Raw genomic sequence first — 24815 nt, 5'->3', positions numbered from 1 at the left:
CGCTAGTACGATAATATTTATTCCCTGCAGTCCTAAACCACTTAATCCACATATTCCTACTCTTGGTTTTACATTCGTTTCTAATCCTAATCTGGCACTTCCTACTACTTTCTGCTTTTTCTGTATCATCTCTTTGATCCCCGGGGAGTGTGTTTGCACGACACGATCATTAGCAGGATTTTAAGGAAGATGCAGTTTGTCTCGCCATCAGTCGTAACACAGATTAGGGTGTCTGTAATATCAGCAACAACAACAACAAGCTCTTCTGTTGACATCAGAAGAGCTCAAACCATGTGCTCTGATCTACTTTTAAACATGTCAGCTGTTGCACAAGTCTTTTCCAACGGTTATGTCTGGAAGTCATCCACAGACATGAAAAAAAAAAGACTTTAATTTGGACCCCGACAGTAGTCACAAGTTTTACTCTTCCTCTGAGCTCGACTTGTCTCTTCTCACTTCCTCTTTTCTCCGTTTTCAGAGAGTGGGGGGCAAAGGCTTTCCAAAGGATTCATGCCGGGCATCAGAAGTGCGGCATTAAACTAGACAGCTCCTTCGCACTGTGCAACAAACAGAATTCGTTTCACAACTTAGTTCCCCTACAAAACCTGGATGTGAACCAAATAAAAAAAAACTTCTTGGGCTGACTTCCTACTGCTCTCAGCTAAACTTTTGCTACTACTGGAAACAGTAAAAAGTAGCTCAGATCCGCATTAAAAGCAAACCTCTACCAGCAGCCACTTGAAAACGAGTCAAAAATACAAGGAAACAAATAAGCATCTCAGCATTTTACAGTCTCATAGGATTTTATCAGGCTTTTAGCAGGATTACAGAGCATCTGAGATTTGCTGTCTGGTATCGAGATCTGGAGTTGTAAACCCACCCCACCCAAACTTAACAACCCTATCTGATGAGGCTGATGGCTCATGACTCGCTGCTACCATATGTACTTCTACACATGTGCAACCTAACAAACGCAGCATTGAACCTGGAAAAGATGGGCATCTCTTTGGCTCCCAAGCACGAAAAACCCTTCAACATTTATGAAAAAAATTAGAAAAACAGAACAGCACCATTCTGGCAAGATCAACGTTACTCTTGTGGAAGAGGTATGGCTTGAAAATGAGCTCCTAGTGGCCTTTGGGAGCATACTGCATATTGTCAGGCTTCGGGGGGGAAACATTAACTTCAACACCAAAAACATAGCCTATCATGTGCTGCCTGAAATGAGAACAGAGCCTACTAGAATGCAAAATAAAGAGACAAGGGTTTAGCTGTATGAGTTTTGCTGCAATACAGTATGCATTATGAAAGTATCGTGAATATTGAAAAGACAACCCTGGGCTTTGTTTTCAACATCTTGTTTATGAATGGGGTAAAAAGTCCAATCAAGCTTAATCACGTCTAAAACATCCAATGCAGGAGAAATAACATTACATAGCATCCACAACATATATTCATGCTCTTACCTTTAGGTGCAGTAGGCGAGAAAAGCTTCTCTGATCCTACATCAGATGCCTGCAAAACAGAAGTGAAACACAATTAGGCCATGTTCAAGTCAAGTTCCTTTTTAAACAACCGCTCTCATCCTCCCTTTTTGGAAGACAACAACATTGGGGGACGCCATTGTGCCATCCTAAAAATGTCTACCAACAAAGAAAGAACAGAGAAAGAAGAAAAACCAGAGGAGAATGACGTAAAAAGCCAACAGACAAATAAAACACTGTGCAAATGTTTAAGCGGAGCCAACTTGTGCAATTTTCCACATCCTTACTCTTAATGATTTAACAAAAGAACACTGATGGATGGTGACATCACAAATCCTACCCGCAGATTAGAATAGGAAAAAAGTAATCTCCCTACAAAGTGATTTAAGTGCTATGTAGACTAAACACGAGTGTGCTTTTCCTTCCCCTCCACGTACCAGAGCGTGTAGTTTCTGGCAAGCAGTGAGAAAAAGAAAACATGCCATGCTCTTACAAAAACACACAGCCATTGACAGACAGGACGTGGGGCTCTTAACGAAGAGAAAGAACTCTTAAATTCTTCACACACTATACACAAGTGTGGTGAAGAATGCCGGCACACACATTCCAGCTTTTTCTTAGAACAGAACTACAGTCTATGGATTTAATTTAGCAAGAGAGAGCTGACAGTCATGTGTTTACATATCTTCTTATTCTGAGCTTCTCTTATCTATATTATTATCCCTATTATAATATGCATATGCTAAAAGACAAGCAAGAAGAAAATAACACTGCTGTAGAAAAGATTCATTTGAGAATGTGGTTACACTTTATTTTAAGGTGTTCTTGTTACATTGAAATTATATATTTAAGTACAGAGTAATATTAATTAACTACATGTACTTATTGTATGGTTAGGGTTACTTGCATGTAAATGTGCATAATTGACTGTTATTACAATAGTAAGTACATGTAAGATGTAAGTGTTACTGAGAACGTCACGCTCTCATTTATATATGCAACATACTGTAGTGCTTTCTGATTCTACAAGACCACAGTTTGTCAAATCTTCTGCAGACCAAGTTTCTAGCTCCATTAATAACTTGTTTTTTAGAATGTGTACTCAGTCTAATATGCAAAACCTCCCGTGAGACCAGACCCACAGCGTGGCATAATTTCCGAGACCTCCGCTGACGTGAATCCTGGACTACATTAATAAAGAGCTCTATTTCAGCCCCATAATTCACTATGTCAGGGGACTAATTTTTCAGCAAGCGGGATTTTTTTACTACACAAGCTCTCAGTGTCTGAGCGCTGGAACACTTTAGCTCACACACCCGTAGGATTACATGAAAGAAAAGAGGTTCAGTTGAAACTGGGCCCGTAGCATATGTATAAGCCTCGGGTTTGGGCAAAGACTGTCGTTAACGTTCGCTCGGCGCGCTCCTTTAATGTTGAAAAGGAACTTTCAATACAATGATCCGTCTATGAAAGGTATTCTTATGAGAGCTTAAAACAAGAAAAGAGCTGCCAGAGAGTTAAAAAAAAAAGAAAAAAAAAAAAAGTAATTTATGGTGGCTGCATTTCACCGTTTGTATTTTTTGCCAGTGAGCAGCCTTTAAACTGTGTCCCTACAGGCCAGAGGTCAAAGGTCACTCATAACAAATTCTTTGCACTCTAACAACGCAGGGGGGGCCAAGCGGTGATTAAAGTACAGAGTGATCAAAACGAGCAGGAAAGGAGAGAGCGAGTGAGAAAAAAACAAAGCAAAGACCCAGTCTGCTGAAGGAAGCAGAGGGGCTATAACCATTTCAAAACGGAGGAAATTGAAGCCACATTGCTGGAAGCCAAACAGCGTTGGCGGGGCCGCAGGAGGCCTGACCTGAGAGGACGTGTGATACTGGATCTGGAGGCAGAGAGGCCGGGCCTGGGACTCTGAGATACCAAAACAGCCCTCAGTTCACTTCTCCCATTGCACTCATTAACTACAGGCTATGATGCAGCCTCCTCTGGAGCACGACCCGACTCTCACAGGAGGAAAACAGAGAGATGGACGGCCAGAGGAGGAGGTAGGGAGGGAGCTAGAAAAATAAAAAGGTCACGGCCATGTGTTGAGACCTGCTGCCTACAGTTGTAAAACACAACTGGAAGAATGAACGGGAAAGGGAAGACAGGGAGGTGAGGTCGGATTCGAAGCCGTAAAAAGAAACAATCACAGCAGCCAGAGTTCAAACTACAACAAACATCCAAACACTTTATACCGCGTCTTCTAACAGTTTCTAACTGACTTTACAGGTTGGACGAAGCCAAAAGAATGAAAGCAGCTGACACTAACTACCTCTGAGAAGTATTCTGCAGCGTGACATGCAACAAGTAGCCAAAAAGGTAATAAAAAAGGAGATTTCAACATGTAATCTAATTATTGATTAAAGATCAAAATCAATATGCAAGTGCAAAAGGTAAAATATGAAAATTTTTGATGTTACTGTATCAACATTTTATCTTTTGTTAAAAATAAAAATGGAACTAATATGGCATTCCTACGTACACTACTATTCAGAAGCACTGTTTTGGCAAGATTCTTTAAATAAAAAAAAAAAAAGAAGTCTCTCATGCTCACCACGTCTGCATTTATTTTCTCAAAAATACAGAAATATTATGAAATAGTATTCTATTTTTAATATATTTTTAAATGTAATTAAGTGATGCAAAACTACATTTTTACCATTTGAATTTAGCCATTACTCCAGTCTTTAGTGTCACATGATCCTTCAGAAATCATTCCAATATGCTAATTTGGTTCTCGAGAAATATTTCTGATTATCCATCTGCTTAATATTTTTATGTAAACAGCAGGATTCTTAAATATGAATAGAAAGTTTGTAAGAACAGCATTTATATGAAACAGAGATCTTTTGTAACATTATAACCATATTTGTTGCTTTTGATTAATTTAATGCGTCATTGCTATATAATGTTTTATATATATATATATAAAACCTCCCAGATCCCAAATTTCTGAACAGTATATTGTATTTGGTGTTATTACACAGTACAAATAATACCATGGTATTACCATCACAATACTGAACACGGAAGACCATGGACCATGTTTTTTTTTGTTTTGTTTTTTAATTAAGATGCAGCTTGCAACAACTCATCTAATAAGTTTACTCAATGAATATAAACAGAATTCAATACCGTATAAACAATTCCACTGAAATACATCATAGAATCAGTAATATAGCATAAGTCTGATGGTTTCCTCCCCTGTTCCTCCTCCTCACGCCCCTCTGTTCACCTCCGACACCCGCGGGTTCAGTGCCAGGAGAGGGTGGCACAGCGGAGCCACTGGAGGCTTCAGAGGAAGGTGTGGCACTGGTGCGGTGTCACGCTGCCAGACCGGCCGGCCAGATGGCATCAATGATCAGAGAGAGAGAGAGAGAGAGAGAGAGAGAGAGAGAGAGAGAGAGAGGGGAGGGAAAGAGGGGCTCAGCCTGGCCTGAAGAGGGCTACCACACAGTCCTCTGATTAACCTGACAGCAACGGGATGACCTCTACAACAGATTTTAGCATGTGGATCATGCCTGTGTTTTATCATTGTCACACCAAACCCCTCATTTTTCCTCTCCTCCATCAGCAATCATTCCTCACCCATCATCTTCAGCCTCAGTCTCTCTCTCTCTCTTAATGGCAGGATGTTGTCCAGAGCCTTACAGGCTTCTATTTTCTCACTGTTTATGTAACATCATGTTGAAGAGGGCCTGCAAAGGGCTGATAAACATCTCAGTCATCACCCTCTTAAAACCTGCGAGTGCCACATCAACCTCAACGTTTTGCTTATTTGTTTGTGCGGGTTTGAAATGTGTGTGTTGATCTCGTACCCGACTGTGGATAAGATACTGTGGGTGTGTGCTATACAATATAATATGTGAATATATTTATATTATGTGAATAATTGCATATAATGTTGGTGAACTAATTGTGTGCGTTTACTGTTCAGGAGCTCATCTTTCATAGACAGGAGCCTTGATTTAAGTTATATTCCATTTAATATCCAACTTTGTCCCAGATGCTTCTCCTAAAATTACTAAGAAAATAAAGAAGAAACAAATGAGACAATTGCTGGCACACGGTAAGAGTACATAGCAATAAATATACATGAAATGTTTCCCAGATATATTAATTATAATATTCATATTACAAATTAAATAAAACATTTTATACTCTATGCATGTAAGAGTATAAAATTAATAGTATATAAATCTATCTATAAAATATTAAAGCCCCAATATTAGTACAGTAATTATATTGCTTATTATTGAACATTTTAGAGTTTTTTGTTTTACCTAAAACATGTTTCATTGTATATATATATATATATATATATATATATATATATATATAGTTAACATCTCTTCCTTCAGGGTAGACTTCTATGGGAAATCTATGCCTGATCCAAGAAACATCTAAGCAGCAGGAGACTTCAGCAAATGTTCTCCTTTAAATGTTCTCTCATGTACACCTTAGCTCATCAGGACTGCGTGACTGCGCGTGTGCGTTTGCCTGCCGCTGCACCCATGCAGTCATCCAGCCATACAAGTTCCTGCTAATGAAACTCCAAATTAATTATCTTCACTGTGTTTGTCCTTCTCTCTCCCATCTCCCTGCCTCCCTCTCTCTCTCCTCCTCTCGCTGCTCTGCTTAATGACCTCCTACATACTCGTTTATCATGAGCGCTGCTACATCTCTCCCCCTGCGCTCTCATCCTATCAGCCGCGGCGCAGACCGCCTCCAGTCAGAACAGGTGTGTGTGAGAGTGATTACAGCTCTCTGCCCTCTCCACTCCACAGGAGAGTGACACACACACACACACACACACACACTCCCACACCAGCGCATTAGACATGCATCTGCACCTAAAGCATCATTAAGATGATAATGTATTCCACTGGGTGACCGTGCAAAATGCAGGCCTACCCACAAGTCTGTGCTACTCGCCGCGAGCGCCACATTCCACGTCAGCCGTGATTGGCCGAGGGTGGGGAACGATTCCTCCGTCGAACTCTCGCTTGGCAACAACATGACGAGAACCAAAGGCAGAATCACAGCACAGCTCCTGCAGTTTGCATATCTAAATCGCCTGCAGTTCCTGCGATCCCGTCTTCTCTGTTCCTCTAATTCACCTCTCTCCTTGCAGTTACTTCATTTACATTTTTACCATCCTACTTGCTCGGATCTCTCTTCATTTATCTTTCTGTAGTAATCTTCCTTATCCAATGTCTTCCTTTCTTCCGTCTTTCTCACTATAATTTAATCTCTTCCTCTCACACATTTTTCTACGTTTTTTTGCAATAGCTTCCCCCTGCTTTTGAGCATTCGCAGGCTGTTAACATAGCAGTCGGCTGGTGCGAAATACAAATTAGAAAGCTATCCGGTAAGCATAGGGCAGACTGAGATCACAGGGGAGGCAAAGAGAGAGAGAGAGAGTAAAGATGTGTCGCATAGTAACACTAAAGCCAAACAGCGAGACAGGGTCACAAATCAGCTCAGATGTGTTTGCCTCCAGGGTCTGACACATGACCAGGAATAAACAAGGTAAAAAGCTAAGAAAAACAGTGTGGAAGAGCCTTCATACACATATAGTAAGCTCTGTACCAAAACCTAGTGAGCTGCCTAAATAGGGATCGCCAATATGTTCCAAAATTCAATGCAGTGCCAAGGTAGAAAATAATACAGAATGCAAAGCAGAAAAAGGCCAAAATTGCTTCATGATGATAGCAATATTTCTGTATGGTTTTAAATAAAATTAAATAAATACTTAAATAAAATTTGATCAAATATTTTTTGAGACAAAAGCTAAATAATTAAATAATAATAAAAAATAAAAATAATGCATAAATACTTTAATAATAATAATTAGTAGAAGTAGTGTATTTTAAATGTCCAAAGAATGATATGCACAACCAATCTGTATTATTTTTGCCTTCCTCAATTCTAACTCAAAAACAATATGCATTGTGATTTTAAATTTTAATAGGAATACTATTATATTATATCTAAATAAATATATATCATTATTATTATTATTAATGAATATATTTACATTCAACACTGTCAAATATCTATAAAAAATTGTTCACTCGTTTTGTACAAATTAATTATTTACCCCAATATCACCACTTCAGTTTCATATGTTGGCAGTAGACAAGTTCACTAGGTTTTGGAGTTACAGACTCACACATATCCCAAGCAAAAGATGCATTCAGTAACTTGGTGGGCTGAAAGAGAGACATTCAATTCAACTGTATTTCTAAAGCGCTTTCCACAATATTATCTCAAAGCAGCTTTACAAGGATCATGCCTTAAAACCTCCAGTTAGCACACCATGAGCAAATCCTGCTAAGGTGGTGAAGGTACAGAATAAGGAACGCTGACCAGCTGAATAGTGATAGTAAGGCAAAATTAAACTCCAGCACAAATCAACTACTTGTGCTATGCCTGCTTTCTTGAGAGCAGTGTTCCCATGCTCCTGGGTGACAGACATCAGCCACACAGGAACTGTCACGGGCCACAGGCTCTCACAGGCCTCCTCGTCTTTAATGTGAACGCAGGGGAAGATAAAACGTGGCTTATCGGCTAAGGAATCAGAGCCTGTTCTTTAGTAGACACACTGCAGATACAGATCTTAGTCCAGGGTTTCTTACTCCTGCCAACACGACTGAGATAAGGAGAGTAGCAAAGAAAGAGAGCGAGAAAGAGATAAACAAGCTCTCATTCTGCTTAACCGGACACTTCCATTAGATGCTTATGTCATTCAATCCGACGAGACTCTCGAGTAGCCTAACATCTAAAACTCGACTGAAGCTGAGACAAACCAAGACACAGAACAATCTGAATGAAATGTTTTTCACATAGCATATATCTACATGTTCATTGCTTGGCTCAAGGGTTTTCAAACTGAATATCACAACGTAGTGCTATAGGGGTTTGAGAGGTAAAGAAGACACAATATTTTGTTTTCCAGGTGATAAAATTACGTTTTTAAATTTCACACTTACTAAATATCCCAATACCAAATTTTTTTTGCAAATTATAAAATGTATATTATGTAAATAAAAATGAATATTTCACATATATTTGAATTTATTTTGCATTTAATACTGATAAATTGTTTTGCATATAGCACATCTGTGTTTACTGCTTAACTCAAAGATTTTCAAACAAGTGCTAGAGGTTGTATAAATTAGAGTGCTTAAAAAAGATTTTACTATGTTAAGTTAACTTAAGATATTTATTAAATGTCACACTTATTAAATAAATAAAATTATTATAAAAAATTATTATTAAAATAAATATTTTACAGATAATATTTTAATTTGTTTTAAATTTAATACACTGAAAATCAATCAATCAGTTTCTTTAATTGTGTAAAAAATACGTTGCTTTTACAATATGACTAATATTTTTTCCTCACACAGTATAAAAGGGTCATTCTACATAAATATATAGGTTTACAACAATGGTTCTCAAACTTTTTTGGTTGTGCCCCACTTTAAACCTATATATATAAAAAATAATAATCTGGCGCCCACCCCCCTCCCGAATCCCCATCCCACCTCAGACTACCAAATAATATCAATAAACATTATGAAAAATTAATGCTTTTTTAATTTAAAAAAATCTACAGCGGAAAAAACACCTGCAGCACTTGAAACATTGAAAAATAGCATACAGAGAATAACTGTTTTTTATCTTAATTATTATTTTTGTGGGTTTCATGATGTCCGCTAAGGCATAGGACACACACAAGCCTTTCCTCCTCACCAACGAACCAATGAACACCGTATCTACGCCGGACACGAGTGGCAAAACACAGTAGAAACCATTATAATCAGTGACGCTGTTTACACTGGATGCACGACAAATCTCCGACATTAACCTGATGCCTTGTTCCATTCATGACGTACTGACACAAAGTTAAAATGATTTGCAACAGTCGCTTTGTCACGTCCAGTGTAGACAGTTGCGTCCGGTGATACGGTGAGTGAAGCCGAGAGCAAGATATTCCTCGTCATATTTTCTGCATTTAGCTTTTGAATGACCAGCACCTGCCTGGGTCTGTGTGACTTCATATATGACTTTTCTCTTTCCTTTCACACACCGATCCATCTCCCATTCTAAGTTATGTCCTTTGGGTGTTTACTGCTTTATTTCTTTTCTTTTTCTGTGGATGGCCCGCGTCCCCCGCCCTCAGTACTCGTGCACCCCCCACACTTTGAGAACCACTGGTTTACATAAAATATATAGCTTCCTTGGCATCAAAAAGTTTGAAAACCCCTGACTTAGCTGACAAAACCCTGACAACATGTTAAACACCTGGGTTGTAAAAGCTAGACAAGATCAAGAGAGAGTGGCATATTGAATGGACTGTACTTCAATCTCTCACAGCCTTATTACCATTCATGTCAAATTAAGTATGACGTACTCTGACTAAGGTGTTCGGTGCAGACTACCAATTAAACGCATGCGATTCTTGTGGGACGGCTCGAAGCGCTATTCAGCGTTGCCCTTGTTCACCTTGTTTTCTTCAATGAGAACAACGTCTGAGTCATTCACTACCTCGGGCAAGTATGAAGGAGAGCAAAGATGAGTTGCTTTTTTTTTTACGGATCTGCTTCGCTACAAGGGAAACCCATCCAGGCACATTGAATAATTCATATATAATAAAGGCTTTGTGCCCCTTGCTGTGCCTTCATCTGCAGCAGGTAGAAGAAAGACCAAGGATGTTGAGGATTGTTCTTACTACGTGGTAGATTTCGGCCTGCTCTTTAATGAGAGGAAAAAAGGCAAAGTAAGACGCCCTGTTTTCATCCAACCATGAAGCCATGTGAATCTTACATGAATCATCTCCTTGTAAAAGCAAATACACATTCGGCCAAAACAAGCAGGCATCCTAACCTGAATCAAGGGTGCATTCAGAACCCAAAAACTCATTGCACTCTTGTGAATGAGAGCTGAGCAGGATGCACACACACAAAAAAATTACCGTAAATTTAACGGTAAAAGAATGTAAAAATGCTACAGTAAAAACCTGTTAAATGGTTAACGGTAAGTTCCCTATATAGGCTATATACAGTGAAAAACGGTTTTGGACATTACATGTAATGTTACGGTAGTATACCATTTTTGGAAGTGAAAAAGAATGTATAATTTACAGTGAATAACTGTAAATTGACATTCCCAGAATTCCCTGCGTTACATTTCAAATTTGATGGTTTTTTTTGTTTTTTTGTTGTTGAAATAATTATGTTTCATCTTGGTTTTTTCTCATCAGTTGTGTACATTAGGGTTGTATGTTACATCTAATGTTGTTAAATGAACGTTATTGCATTATTTCAGTTTCAAGTGTTACCATGATGGTGTTTATAGTGTTTGTGTGAATGACACTGTGCATCTTCTATGTGTGTTAATATTTAAAAGCTGCTTGTGATGGGCTTTGGTTCATCATGTGACTTCCTCATCACCACCTACCTTTGGTGGTTTTCAGTGTATTACAAAGGTACAAAAAAGATTTCAGTACTTCAATAGGTTGGTATATTAACATTATATCAGTTAATGAAATTACGGTATTTAAATGTAAATTTAAGTTAAATCCGTAAAGCCTAAAATGTTGCTACCGTATTTTTTACGGTAAATTTCCAGCAACCACATCTGCTGTTTTTTTTACCGTAAATTTTATGGAATTTTTTTTTTACAGTGCACAGTGACCTTTGCACCCCAGATCCACTTGACCTCTGACCTTTGAGGTGCTGCGCTCACTCACACTGCCTGCACTGGAACTGCTTGAAATCAAAGCGGCTGCAGGATCCAGTAAGCACATCAAAGCAGACAGGCACTTCCAGGATTCATGTGGGCGCTACAGAAAAGTTGTGGGTGAAAGGGAAGGAAATGAAAAGGCGAAGGCAGGGGAGGTAGAAACTGACAGCGTGCCAACGGCTAATCCCCCACAACCCCTTGCTGCACAAACAGACACGGAATGCACTATATAAAGGAAGCTCACAGTTGAGCCAGGCTCCTGTTGGGATGGGACGTGCCACATTAAGTGGAATTTACTTTTAAAGCAGACACCCCTGCTCGTGTTACTGTGCTCTGTAACGCTATCCCTGTGCCACGGCCTCTCGGCGGGTCAACCCGGCTCTGCTCGCGCCTTTAAAATCACCTTAGCAGCTCTGCTGTCCTTAAAATAGAGAGAAGAGAGACAGATGAGGGATACCGGGGACACAGGCACCTGGTTTCATCTACTTCTAATCTATCTCAAAGGGACAGATCAGACAAAACTTGAAACTTCTACCATCATTTACTGTACACACCTTCATGTCATTTCAAACCTACATGAGTTTCATACTGCTGAACAAATGAAAATATTTTGAAGAATGAATCAACTGTTTTTGTCCATATAAATGTAAAGATAATCAAATCCAAAACCGATTTACTTTCATTGTAGGAACTATTTTCTTTTGTTTCACAGAAGAAAGTTAATGTGCATGTACAGTGATAACTGAACTACAATAAATTTTAGCGTAGTAAAGCTAGTCTTCATGTGTCTGTCCAAATACTCATGACACATTGCATAATCAAGTATTTGAATATAACCTCAATTTTCTGAGCAACTGCAAAACGCTGAAGCCAACTGATTAACATGTAAACATCCTATTGAGAATAATAAGAAATAATATTTCAAATAATAATAAATTAAAATAATTTTAGTGATATTTTACATTTAAATATTATTATTATTATTATTATTATTATTATTAATTAGCTATTTAAATATATCCTTTGTTTGTACCCGCAACTGTTTCTGGTGACTCTTTTAGCGTCCATGTTTGGTCCTACAGTGTTCTAGCCCACCAACAGGATTTATCTGGAGCTCCTTATAGCCTAACTGATGTCTTCATTCACTGCTAAGAAACTTGACTAGCGGACACAGCTCAGGCACGCTGGACCGCAAGTTTATGGAGGGAAGTTTAGAAAGGCTCGCGGCAGCTGCCCCAGGCACGTCGCATTTATCTAACCCTAACTCTGGCACATTATGCAGGGCTTCTTTTATCACCTCCAGCCCCAGATGTGCATCGTATGATGGCTCAAGGTGTATAAATAAACACCCAAGCAATGTTCTTTGACGAGCGCTAGCCACGCAAATCCAGCGAGCTACACGCATTCTGACAGAACGCTACACCCTGTCCGTTTATCATCAAGCCGACAACTGTGCTAACCTTGTGAGAGAGATTATGGCTCTGGCTTTCGCACTTACCGTTTAAACCTAACCCCTTCACATACCAGCGACTGAGTCAACCTTGTGACAAAAAGCCCCCGGTGGGGTTTTCAATTACATTCAAACTCTGCTCACTGCAGAACTTGCGTCATCTGAAGCAATGTTAGAGGCGAAGAGAGGGGTCAGTCACACTAGACATGCCAAGAAGTGAATTATTTTGTCAGACAGCACTGTGTTTGCAACAAAAGTACATAAAATTGCAAAAAGTCAATGTTTTTAGCTCCACTATGCTAAAGTCAGCTAAGGTAATCTGACAGCAAATTGGGAATAACAATTACATACTTTATAAAGCGCCGTGTACATATTTGTTCATGTTGTTACAGCCTTTTGTACTCAGTAAATACCTGGTAATTAGAGGGCTGTACAACCAAGTGTAATCTACTAACGCACACACCGTGTAAACCAGCTGAACAACACACCAGGGAATCCAACTGCAAAACGAAAAAAGATCTTATTTCAACAAACACCCTTATTAGCTTTGAGACATTTTGTGAGGAATTCATTGAGCAAACACTGATATCAGTTGGAACGAACACTGCCAATTAGCACCTGTACGCTGTAAGAATTTCTGGAAAAATGCAATAAAGGTTTCGGAAAGAGCGGGCTGGCGAGGGCGTGTGTGGGCGCGGTTGAATTACAAGAGACACGGTGGAAGAAAATTAAAAGTTGCTTCGGATGCCAAGAAAGCAATGCGCAAAATCGTTCACTTCGGATTAAAATATAATGAAGCAAGTAAATGCATCTTTGTCTGACATGCTACACTTTCAATTATTCATGTGGAAAGGGAGAGAGAGGGGAAAACAACAACTGGCAAACAGATTCCCCAGGGTGTTCAGCCCATATACTAGGAGGCACATGATGGCAAGGATGAATTTCTCTCTCTCTGCCTGTTAAAAGCTTTAATAGTCCTTGCGAGGCTCACAGCACCAGCTCTTTCAGCTAGGAATGCATCAATATTACATTTCTGGCTGATACCAATAAGGAGATTAATTTCATGATACTGCTGATAAATGGCCTGCATTACAATTCTATGCCACTCTGTGTACTGTAAATAAATTTAATTTATTTTAAAGTAATTTTAAATGCAACAAGTGAACTTCGGCATCACAATATTAAAGTACCATATGAAAAATGGACATGCATTTTAAGATTAGTGTGTGTGTATACACACACATACACACAGATAGATAGACAAAGGGGTTTGTATAATATTCATATTTTGTGTGTAAATCAATTTTTTGGATACTTTAATGAATTGAAAGTTTAAAGGAACAGCATTTATTTGAAATTTGTAATATAAATGTTTTTACTGTCACTTTTGAATAATTTTATGTGTCCTTACTGAATAAAAGTATTAATTTCTATTAATAAAATGTACTAATAAAAAATTTAAATAAAAATCTACAGCGGAAAAAACACCTGCAACACTTGAAACATTGAAAAATAGCATACAGAGAATAACTGTTTTTTTATCTTAATTATTATCTCTGTCATTTTGTAAAATTTTTATTTATTTTTATTTTTTTTGTGGGTTTCATGATGTCCGCTAAGGCATAGGACACACACAAGCCTTTCCTCCTCACCAACGAACCAATGAACACCGTATCTACGCCGGACACGAGTGGCAAAACACAGTAGAAACCATTATAATCAGTGACGCTGTTTACACTGGATGCACGACAAATCTCCGACATTAACCTGATGCCTTGTTCCATTCATGACGTACTGACACAAAGTTACTAAAAAAAAATGTACTGACCCCAAACTTTTGAACTATATATAAACGAGATGAATAAATCCATAAGATGATTTAAAAACCTGTCTGAAATTGTACATCCTTAAAACAATTAACAGTACAATGCCAAACTGGTCATTTCTTTGCATCGCTTCTCTTGGATCCTGGCACAAGAACACCATTCGGTCAATTGATTTGTTTCATATCCGAAAAAAGCAAGGTTAAGCAGCTAATTACAGAGGCCCATGATTGAATGAGCACAAACCATGACTGGTCAATTAAACAAACCATCCTGCATCATGAAAATACTGTAACAGCATTTTAAAAGCAGATAAGCGTTTCCATACAAATGGCATTTCCCTTTATCTATACCACTAGCGTATAAATCTCATATTGCAAACTTCCAAGGCTTGAGAAAACCCACCTGAGCTCTAATGTGACATTAGTGACAGGGAAAAACCCTTTCCTTTCATTTGTCACTGGGATTATCCTCTAAGACTCAATCGACACACACTTTCCCAGTGGATCTACGAGAAATCGGATTGGTGAGTCGTTTAGACATAGTCCTGTTTGCATATCATGTGTACGGACATAGAGGAATTCCACTCAACATCCTTCCGGGATTGGCGGCAAATAGCAAGGAGATAAAAGGCGGATAATCCTGGAATGCCAGAATCCCTCAACCCATCATCCCGAATCCAACTGCGAGGCATCACTGACAGAAAAACCCTTCCGCGAGCAGAGATTCAGTGGCCAAGAGCGGCTCCCCCTGACTCCAGAGTCCCTACTCTATCCTCACACTGCTTAAAAGCTTTACAGCCAGAAAGAAGGGGATTTAACTAAGTGGTAAATGCAGTGAAAGGCGGGGAGGGAGCGGGCCCGGGGTGGGGGGCATGTAACTGTGCGTTTCCCTACTGAGCAACAAAAATGGCTTTACGATGATAAAGCCTCCTAACGTACAAACCTCTCCTCATACAAAGAGCTGGCTCATTTGAAACTCCAATAAATGAAAGGCGGTAAGAGAAGTCTTGTGATTTATGTGATGTGTTTAAAATAAGAACGGTAGAAGAGATCAAGTGCTCTGAACTTTGAGTTTTCATTTGCCTTTTCCATGTATTGAATAGTTCTTGGATGTACACACACAGAGTGAAAAACTGCATCCTCTGCATGAATTCTACCTCAAACCATGAAAGTAAAGTAAGCTTTACTTTCATAAGTGAAAAAGAAAATCTTATTTTGAGGGAACTATATTTAAAATACCAGAGGCCGGTTACAAAGAATGCAAGGGCTAGTCTTACAAGTTGTTAGTTGGTCAGACTAGTTCTTAAGATACATAGAAGCTAAGTTTATGCAACATGCCCAGAACATGACTTTACCAACTTTAAGAAGTTGGAATTTAAACTGAATTGGCACACGCAAGTTGAAATGCAGTTTAAATGGCAGTAAATAGAATTTACTGTGAATTCACTGAAATTTGATAGGTAATAACATTCAGGGAAATTAAGCCCTGGTTTCACAAACAGGACATAGTTCAATCAGGACATTTAAGTAATGTTTATAAATGTGCCTTAGAAAAAAACATTACTGGTGTGCATCTTGAGACAAAACAAAGGCATTGATATAAGGTCAGTCAGTGCAAGTTTCTTACATTTTAGACTGGGATTAGTCTTAAGCCTTGTCTGTGAAACCTGAGGAAAGTGTTTTACCACTCTGGTGTATAACATTTATTACAAGACTAAATATAATTAGATATAAATTTAATCTATCTACATTTTTATGTCAACAAAAACTTCATCTTTTAAAAAAGTAATATTAAACTTTGTCAAGTCGTCATGTAAAGTTTTTTGTCATTTAATTAAATTAATTTAAAATCTACTTTAAAACATTGACTTGAAAAACACATTTGCTACCTGAAATTAAATTCAACTTTCAAGTGTATTATAATTTGAAAGGCACGTTGTAAAAAAAATACCTTTCAATGTTGTAAATAAAAAGTTTATACAAAAAAATACTAAACCAAGTCTATCCACATCATGTTTCATTCAATGAGTTACTTTCCATTTCTGTGCATCTATTATAGTAACAATTTCTAAGTGAAAAGCATTTTTCAGTGCATTCTCAATTCAATTCAAGCACCCAGACCACCTGCATCCTAGTTCTGCACAGCGAGCAGCACTCACATTTTCTTAAAAACCAATTTTAACTGTTAAACGCAGTACCAAAGAACAATGCAGTCACTTAGATGTGAAACAGATCCAAAAACCGAACCATAAAAAACACCCATGCTTCTAAAATCTGTGACCAATGGCAAACTATCAGCACCTCAGGCCCTCGGTCATGCCCTATTAACAGGTGGCGTGCTCCTCATAGCAGACACATGCACCTTGAACGCCGGCCAGCCACATCAAAAAACCCACCCAGACCCAGGCCTTGAACCCGCCCACCCGGAGGCCGTATATCACCCAGCCGGAGCTGCGCTAAGGAAATCTCACTAGATCAAACAAATACCAGGAAGAGGGCAACTGACAGAAATACTCCAGGAATCACCTCTCTCTCTCACTCTTTGCTATCCCTCAGCTGACGGTGAACAGGCACCTTGTGAGTTACGACCGAAAGCTCCCTGCGGGTAATCAGAGCATAACAGAAGTTCGCCCTGTGGAGTCGGACTGAACAGGGCCCAATTATATTCAGTGTACGTGGGTGTGCGGCACCTGCCAGTGCCCTTCAAACCCTCAGTACAACGCAGCAGACAAATCAATGATAAGCCCACCGGGCTCCTTTTGCTCCCGACACCTCTCCGTCTTCGTCTGCCTTCCCTTCCCATTATAGCTGGCTGTCACTTGTTGGATTATTACGGCTGCACTCTGCACCCGGAGTACGGAGAGGGGGTGGACAGAAACGTCTACCTCGCCTCTTAAATTCAGCACTACCTCGCTGAAATTTAACAAGATAACCCTGCGGAGAGTAGCACAGGAAGTATGAGACGGAGCAGGCTGACAAACATGCGTGTGTGTGCACAATTAAAAGTCACGTTTTCATTCAGAATCTAGCTACAATTTGTCTTCCCATAGTTTGGCGAATCTAATGGAACAATCAAAAAGCACTCTAGTACAGGACATTTAATTCAATAAAGCTTGTGTTTCCGTGTTTCTTACATGTGGCTTTGAAATTCTGCACAGCGCTCCGGATATCATGTTGAGAGAACACGCGTGGAAGCGTGAACCAAAACTTGACAATTCTGACAATGTTCCACACCTCAGAGAGGTTTTGATTGGTTTACAGTGAAACAGCATAACAACAAACCCTCAAGCAACATTTAGAGTACAGTTTAATCTACTAATAATCATGGCGCATGTGTGGAGGAACACTTTTCTGACATGCACACATTTCCCACATCCAGATGTTGGGCATCGGTGTCCAGGAAAAACAGGATGGATAAACACAGGGAGCTGGGAAATGAAAACAGTGCACATTAAATATAATCAAGAAGAAACAGAAACATGAACAGGCCACTCGAGTTCTCACATATAATTTGTTTTTTGGGGGAGCGAGACCAGCAATTTGCCAAGACGAGCAAGATGACAGGGCACTGATATTACATGAAGCAAGTCCAAAGCCATGCCAAGAGTCTTTGGAGGAGTTTGGAGGAGCTGCTAAACTCTTCAGACCGGCATGAGGCTGGGATCTGGGGATTTCCAGAATCTACCTTCTCAACCCATTAAGGCGCAGTACAATGAAACGCTATACACCGATAACAAAATACATATGATTTTCAAGGGCAGACTTATGTTGAGTTTATCTAAACAGCACACTGTTTCAATTTCTTAATACAGTAAGTTCCAATATTTTGATGCAAAAAAGATCAATTTCTTTTCTAGCTCTCCATCACACTGATCTGAACAATCCAATATGCAAAATATACAAAACTAATATAGCCTTGCATAACAGTAACAAAAAGTCACAATTTATGCAAGCAACACATTAAAATACGTTAAATACAAATAAAATATTACAATAATTATAATATTATCTGTAAGCAATGGCATTGTTGTGTGTTATTTCTAAAGACTTACCAGATGGCGCCATTTATCTGTAAATTCAATATTTAAGAACAGATCAAGCATGAATAGAAAACAAAAAATCTGTCCAAATGATCTTCTACAATTGTATTTATTTTCATGCCTAAAATTCCCTGATATTTCCTGGCGCTGAATCACTGTGAGATGTATTAAAGAACCTTTATTTTTAAGACTGTAGCTCGGAGTATTGTCTACAAAATAGACTAGTTGGCCACCAAACTGCATGAAGTAAAATTTATAGGCAGCAACACCTATTACACAAATAGCTAGCAGCTTGCCGAGCCAAGCTGTACCGCACACAGAGTCTGGCGGACGCCACGTACTACGGAGTGGGGTTTGAGCACCTATCTAAATAGTGGTGGGTCTAACTAGCCCTGCACAGGCCACTGTTTGCACAGGCTCTCTCTCAGCTCTCTGATGTTGCCACAGTGCTAAACTGCACAGCTGTTGTGCAATCTGTGGCGGTGTTAATTACCCTAATGTGAACGGCAGCTTGTCAGCCCCACACTAACAAAGAGGCCTTATGGTTTTAATGTTGGCCATCTTTCGTTCGCCCTCCCCTTCTGCTTTTCGCTTTCTCTTTGCCCTTTCGCCATCTTTAACCTTCTCTTCTTTCCATCTCTTTCGCATCTTCCATTTCTTACTCTCCTTACCCTGGCAGATCACCCGCCTTATACTCTACACATCCCAGGAAGAAAAAAAAACACATCTAATGAAACCTCCCTGTGCAAATCTGCTTAGTAAGGAGAGAAAGCGGCTAAGGGACCAGATTAAACAAGGATTTAATCCAGTGCCAGTGAAAGGGCTTAAAAGGAAATATGAGAGCAGTGAATGGTAGAACGCAGATGCCATGAAAAGAAGGGAAGGCGGTAAATCTGAAACAATCGCTTCACATCTGACTTAGCATCTGTAAAAGCCTCAGAGACCTCCAGCTAAGAGAGCGCCATTTTTCACAAAACTTCCTGGAACACTTTCATATGAAGGACTTCTTTTCAGTCCACTTTATCGGCCACATTTAAACCAGAAAAGACATAAAAATATTACAAAATGCAGTTCAGTTGTTTGCTTGGGATCTAAAAGTCACAACAAGCGCCAAAACCTTCATTATTGACACAATGACACAATTATTTAAACTGGTTTTGTTAGTAAACAGTTACTAGGTGCCATGTTTAAGTCAGCTTAATCAAAATTCATAAGTTACATTACTGCTAAGTGTACTTACCTACACTTTTAACATCCTAAAGCAGGTCCGAGTTAAGTAAAAAAAAAAATGCAATAGCTGAACTATTTGAATCCCCCAAAGAACCTTTCAGTAAACAGTTCTTAAAAAGAACCATTTTTGTGGAATCTTAATAATCTAAAGAAACTTTTTCCATTATACAGAACTTTTTGTCCATTGGAAAGTTCCCATGGATATTTTTCATGGAACCATCAAAACAAATAAAATCTTTTATTTTTAAGAGTGCAGCTCCTGCAACGAATTTAGAGCAATATGGCACTTCCCTCAGGTGGCGTGCACTGTTACTCTTTTGTCTCTTTTCTCTATTATTAGAGAGAAAGACCAGCTGGTAAATAGCATGCCTGGGTCGTGAGCTTCCATAATTTTCCACATCACACAAGGCACATTTAATTATGAGCTATAAAGGTGACAAAAGACACACAAGTGCCTGACCGGAAAGCACAGCACTGAGGAATGCAGGAAGAGGCCACATTTGGGAGAAATAAAATCTTCATTTGTTCTAGAATCAGTCTAAATCTCAATACTCACTCGAGAATCCAGAAACTCTGTCAGGCCTGCAAACAGACCCACATTCACATAGACCCACCTACACTCACCATATACTCCAGATGCAACGCATTGAAGGTAGAGAATGAGACACCCTGCACAAAAGAGACAAGGACGCCTTTGGTGCGCCATTCTTTTATTGCACAAAAAAGCAAGGCTTTATGCACCCGTACACAAAGGCTAATTGGAACGGGATCACACAAGATTAAAGAGCGAGGTCTCGGAATTATTCATCCGCCTGCCTCTGTGTTTGAAGTGTAGTGGCTGTGGTTAATCTGCAAGGCTTTGACAAAACAACAGCAGCAGCACAGCCGGCCAGCGTGACCCAAGCAGAGAGGATAACTCCCTGACATCCAGCTTTAGCGTCTCCGTGGCAGACAAACACAGCGTGCCGTGTGCACCGGGCCCCGTTCAGCTGCATCCGCTGTGTGCAGCCAGCTTGAAATCCAACTCGCCCAGCCAGTGAGTCACTGACCTATGACTTCAGCAATACCTGGAGGTATTCAAAAGGCCTTGGCACGTTGCTGTTGTGTGCAAGTGTGTGTGAGCGTTTGACATTTAGCAGAAAAAAATGACAGTAGCAAGCAAAAAAAAAAAAAAAAGGATGAGACATTACAAAGCTTAGAGGGCTTTACCAAGAGCAAAGTGATAAGATGAAGAGGAAAAAAGGTGAAAAATGGGCTATATTGTTATGGCACTCCATTGTCTGGTGATCTCATTTTACACATAGGAAAGGTTCTATAAAGTAGAGTATAGCCTCACAGATAAATCACCTATTACTAGAGGGGAGAGAAACAATACTAAAAATAAATAAATAAACTTACTTTTATGCAATTATTTCTCCAATTTGAACTAGCTGGATATAAAAAACACTGCAAAATAAATTTTGTTTGCCTGGCATCTAAAAGTCACAACAAACAGCAACATTTTTGCAAAATGAGCTCAATGTTTTTTTTTGTATTGGGGCCTACTGAAGTCTGCTTAGTCAAAATGACCACAGAAATATTGCAATATTACTAGAAAAATAATATAATATAATATAACGTTTAAAAAGTAATGGAAAAAAGAAGTACAATTTTATATCCTTATCGGAATAACACGTTATAAAAACTCAGGATAGTTTATCTTAAAAAAATAGTTTATCTTATATGATAGCTAAAGTACACAGTAACACCCTTGATAACATTAACATTAAAAAAATAAATAAATAAAAAATCCCTTATCACCAATATTAATGAATCCAGTTTACGGTCACTATGGAGATTAGGCACAAACACACATTTCCCTTTCCTGCTCCGCGCTTGACTACCTTTATCACACCTTACACTTACAAAACTCCATTTATTTCTCCACAGACTAAGAGGACTCAAGATGTTAGCTTCGTGCCGGAAGGTCTGTCATATCAGGCTAGGCTGTGATCTGCCTCGACTCTTATATTACAAATAGCTGGCAGATTTTTCCTCACCCTCTTATCAGGACTGCCGAGCCAGGCCCCCACCATATCAGCTCTCCACGCCTGATAAGTGGAGGGTTTGAAGATACGAACGAGGGAGCGTTTGCAAGCTAATTCCAGAGCTGCATCTGCACAAGATTAAAGATTAGCCTCTGGCCACGGGAAAAAAATATGAAGAAATATACATTTGATTTGTCAGAGAGGAAGGTGAAGGCGAATGGGTGCCCTTTTAACATTCACTACAATATTGCTTCACTTACTCCCATTTCATATCGAAAATAGTCTATGCTACATGGTGTAATGACAGTAGAAATCAGAGTTTAAATCTTTCATTCAAAAATCAACATACTCACCCACCAACCTTGTTGAATATCAACCACCAAAGTATACATGTGCGCTCATACAGCCACCTGACTGAGTCTCAAAATACCTGACAGTTCAGAGAGAAGGAATAATATATACACTTCTGGGTGTAAAAGCTGTAAATCATAAAGCTGAGCAATGCGGCTGCATTAAATGTGCATTCATAAAATATTATGCAATGCAAGTAACATATAATTATCACATATCAAGACATGAAGCACCCGCAATGCAAAATGATGCAGCGCAAGCTATAAACATGATTTGTGAAGGTGGTGACGAGTATCTTAAATGGTCTCGATGCAAATCCTTTATGCAAATCTCATTCAAAGTGCTAATGCAGACTGACAACAAACCACCACAATCTCTGATCTATGCTCTACCCAGCCTGAGGCAAGCTGTTTACATCACCATAAGATGTTTCGCGCATTAACCTAACTCGATATACGCTAAAATTCAAGCTCTCTTGTATTTTGTCTGCATGTACAAATTTCATATCCAGACTGTAGCCAACTACAACAATTGGTACAGGTAGTTTTGACATAAAATGGCAGGCTAAGGAAGCCCAAACACCTAAGGCGCATCTTATATGCAAAGGACTTATGGGTAACCTTGAACGGCTGATTAGGTGGAGTCTAGATATGTAATATGAAATGAATGCAACTCAGTATACAATGCCAGAGCTTTACAAATGTAAACCATATGTGTAAAGAAACAGAAAGACAGAAAGTCAACGGGCCAATGACAAAAAAGGAGAAAAAACTAAAAGTTATTAGAAATGTCATCTTTGTATTGTGAATTCATACATTAAACAAATGTTTTCAACAGAAATACTGCTTATAAAAAGTGCATGTAACTAAGTAAAAACTACTCAGTGTACAAAACAAGTACTCTGTGTTTTCAACATTTTCAAGGCATTTTATTTAGTTGTTTATTTTTGTAATTATTAATTAATGTATCGATTTCATTACTTCTAAAAATTAAATAATGCAATTATTAATGCAGTTACTCTATTTGACCTGCAAATGCGCCTCCTCACAAAAAGGTCAAATGTGTGATATTTTTATAAAAATCAATGACCTTGAAACACAACTTGCCAGGGTTTGAAAGGGTCAGTCATTATTTTACAATTTTCTTGTCACATGATAAAACAAAATGGCTTCCTGCAGGTTGGTAATACCACACTGACATGGATTAGGCGGACCAAAGTTTTTAAATATTAATACTTTAAACTGCATAACTGCCTATTTTTCTTTTGGTTTATTTATTGAAAGAAATAACAATAAAAGATTGTCAAACTAAGTTTATTTATTTTTATTTTTTTTAAATCCTCAGATGGTTACACCACCTAGACACTTTTACTTAAACCCCTACAAAATATGGCAAAAATAATTTTAATTCAGAAATTAAAAACAATGCATCATTGAAAATGTGTGTTCAAGTCGGTTTTTGTTTTTAAAATTTGAGTTTATTTATTACTAATAATAAAAAATAAATAAATAAGCATCACGTCATTGACCCATATGCAAAGCCAAAGTTAAAGAATTAAGTAAAGAAAAAATAATCTCAATACAAAAAGCCAGACATTGACCAATGTGAAAAAGAAAGATTTCATGTGTTCAGATGCTTGCTTATACATCATTTGATGCTGAATAAACAACGCAAAGCGCATACACACAATAACGGCATTAAAACCGAATAAAACACAATGACTTCAAGCAGTAAATTGCTTGTGATACCAATGCGCGAGTACAAACAAAACACCTTCAATCTCTAGAACAAAACCCGAACCTCTGTTAGATTCAAGCAAAACCATATTCCCAAGACTTCAGACACATGCGGTGTGGTTTTCATTTGTCTTTCCCCCTCTTTTCTTATTAAAACAGCATTTCAAAAAGACTGCGTTGATCAAATTATTGCATGCAAAATATAACAAGGTTTCAGAAGCATTCTAGACGCATGCATTGTCGCATGCTCATACTTTATGGAAAACATCTTACCGAATTTTATATTAGATTCGCTTCCATCGGAGAAAAAATACTCTCAGCGTTTTTGCGAAAGGTGCCAAATAAAATGCAATTCCGTTACATCCAGTATATGCCTTATGAAAGCGAAGGCAGATTTCTTTCGCCGAGCTCCCGTAGATCTCGACCGACTGAAGGCGCACAAGAAATACGAACCTGTCCCAACAATAAATCTTCAGAGGAACGTTTTTAACGACTGCGGTGGCGAAAGCTGTTAAGAAGCGGAGGATATTTTCAACTACAGATCAGACAGACTGATATCTGTTCAGCAATGAGTCATACATTCCTCACTCAGGTGAATAGAATCGGGTTTTTAGTCAAGGAAAGGTGAAGGCGACAGCTATGAATCCCAAGTCGTGGAAGCTCCTATGACAGATCATTAACAATAGATTCCCAGCAGAAGTAGCGCTCGATTTCACAGGCAAAAACACCTCAGAACAACATTCCATGGATTCGGGCTCTTGGTAATCTCGTTGATCTCGAATAAGTGAGCGAATCCATTCGTTTTCGACGGATCTGGAAGGTTTTAAAAGTCCCCACACGAACTGAGCGCCTCCGCTGCGCGAGGCTCTCCAGG

At 38.8% G+C, this 24815-nt stretch overlaps 1 protein-coding gene across 1 annotated transcript in view; it reads right to left on the bottom strand.

The window, feature by feature from the left end:
- Positions 1 to 24815, bottom strand: part of fbrsl1 (fibrosin-like 1) — a 293809-nt gene that overhangs the window by 40745 nt on the left and 228249 nt on the right. The window contains 1 exon segment of the mRNA XM_058776797.1: positions 1467 to 1515. Coding sequence (XP_058632780.1) covers positions 1467 to 1515 — 49 coding nt within the window.

This window comes from Onychostoma macrolepis, chromosome 05, assembly GCF_012432095.1.
Source record: "Onychostoma macrolepis isolate SWU-2019 chromosome 05, ASM1243209v1, whole genome shotgun sequence".
Taxonomy (NCBI): domain Eukaryota; kingdom Metazoa; phylum Chordata; class Actinopteri; order Cypriniformes; family Cyprinidae; genus Onychostoma; species Onychostoma macrolepis.
This window is presented reverse-complemented; position numbering and strand designations above follow the sequence as displayed.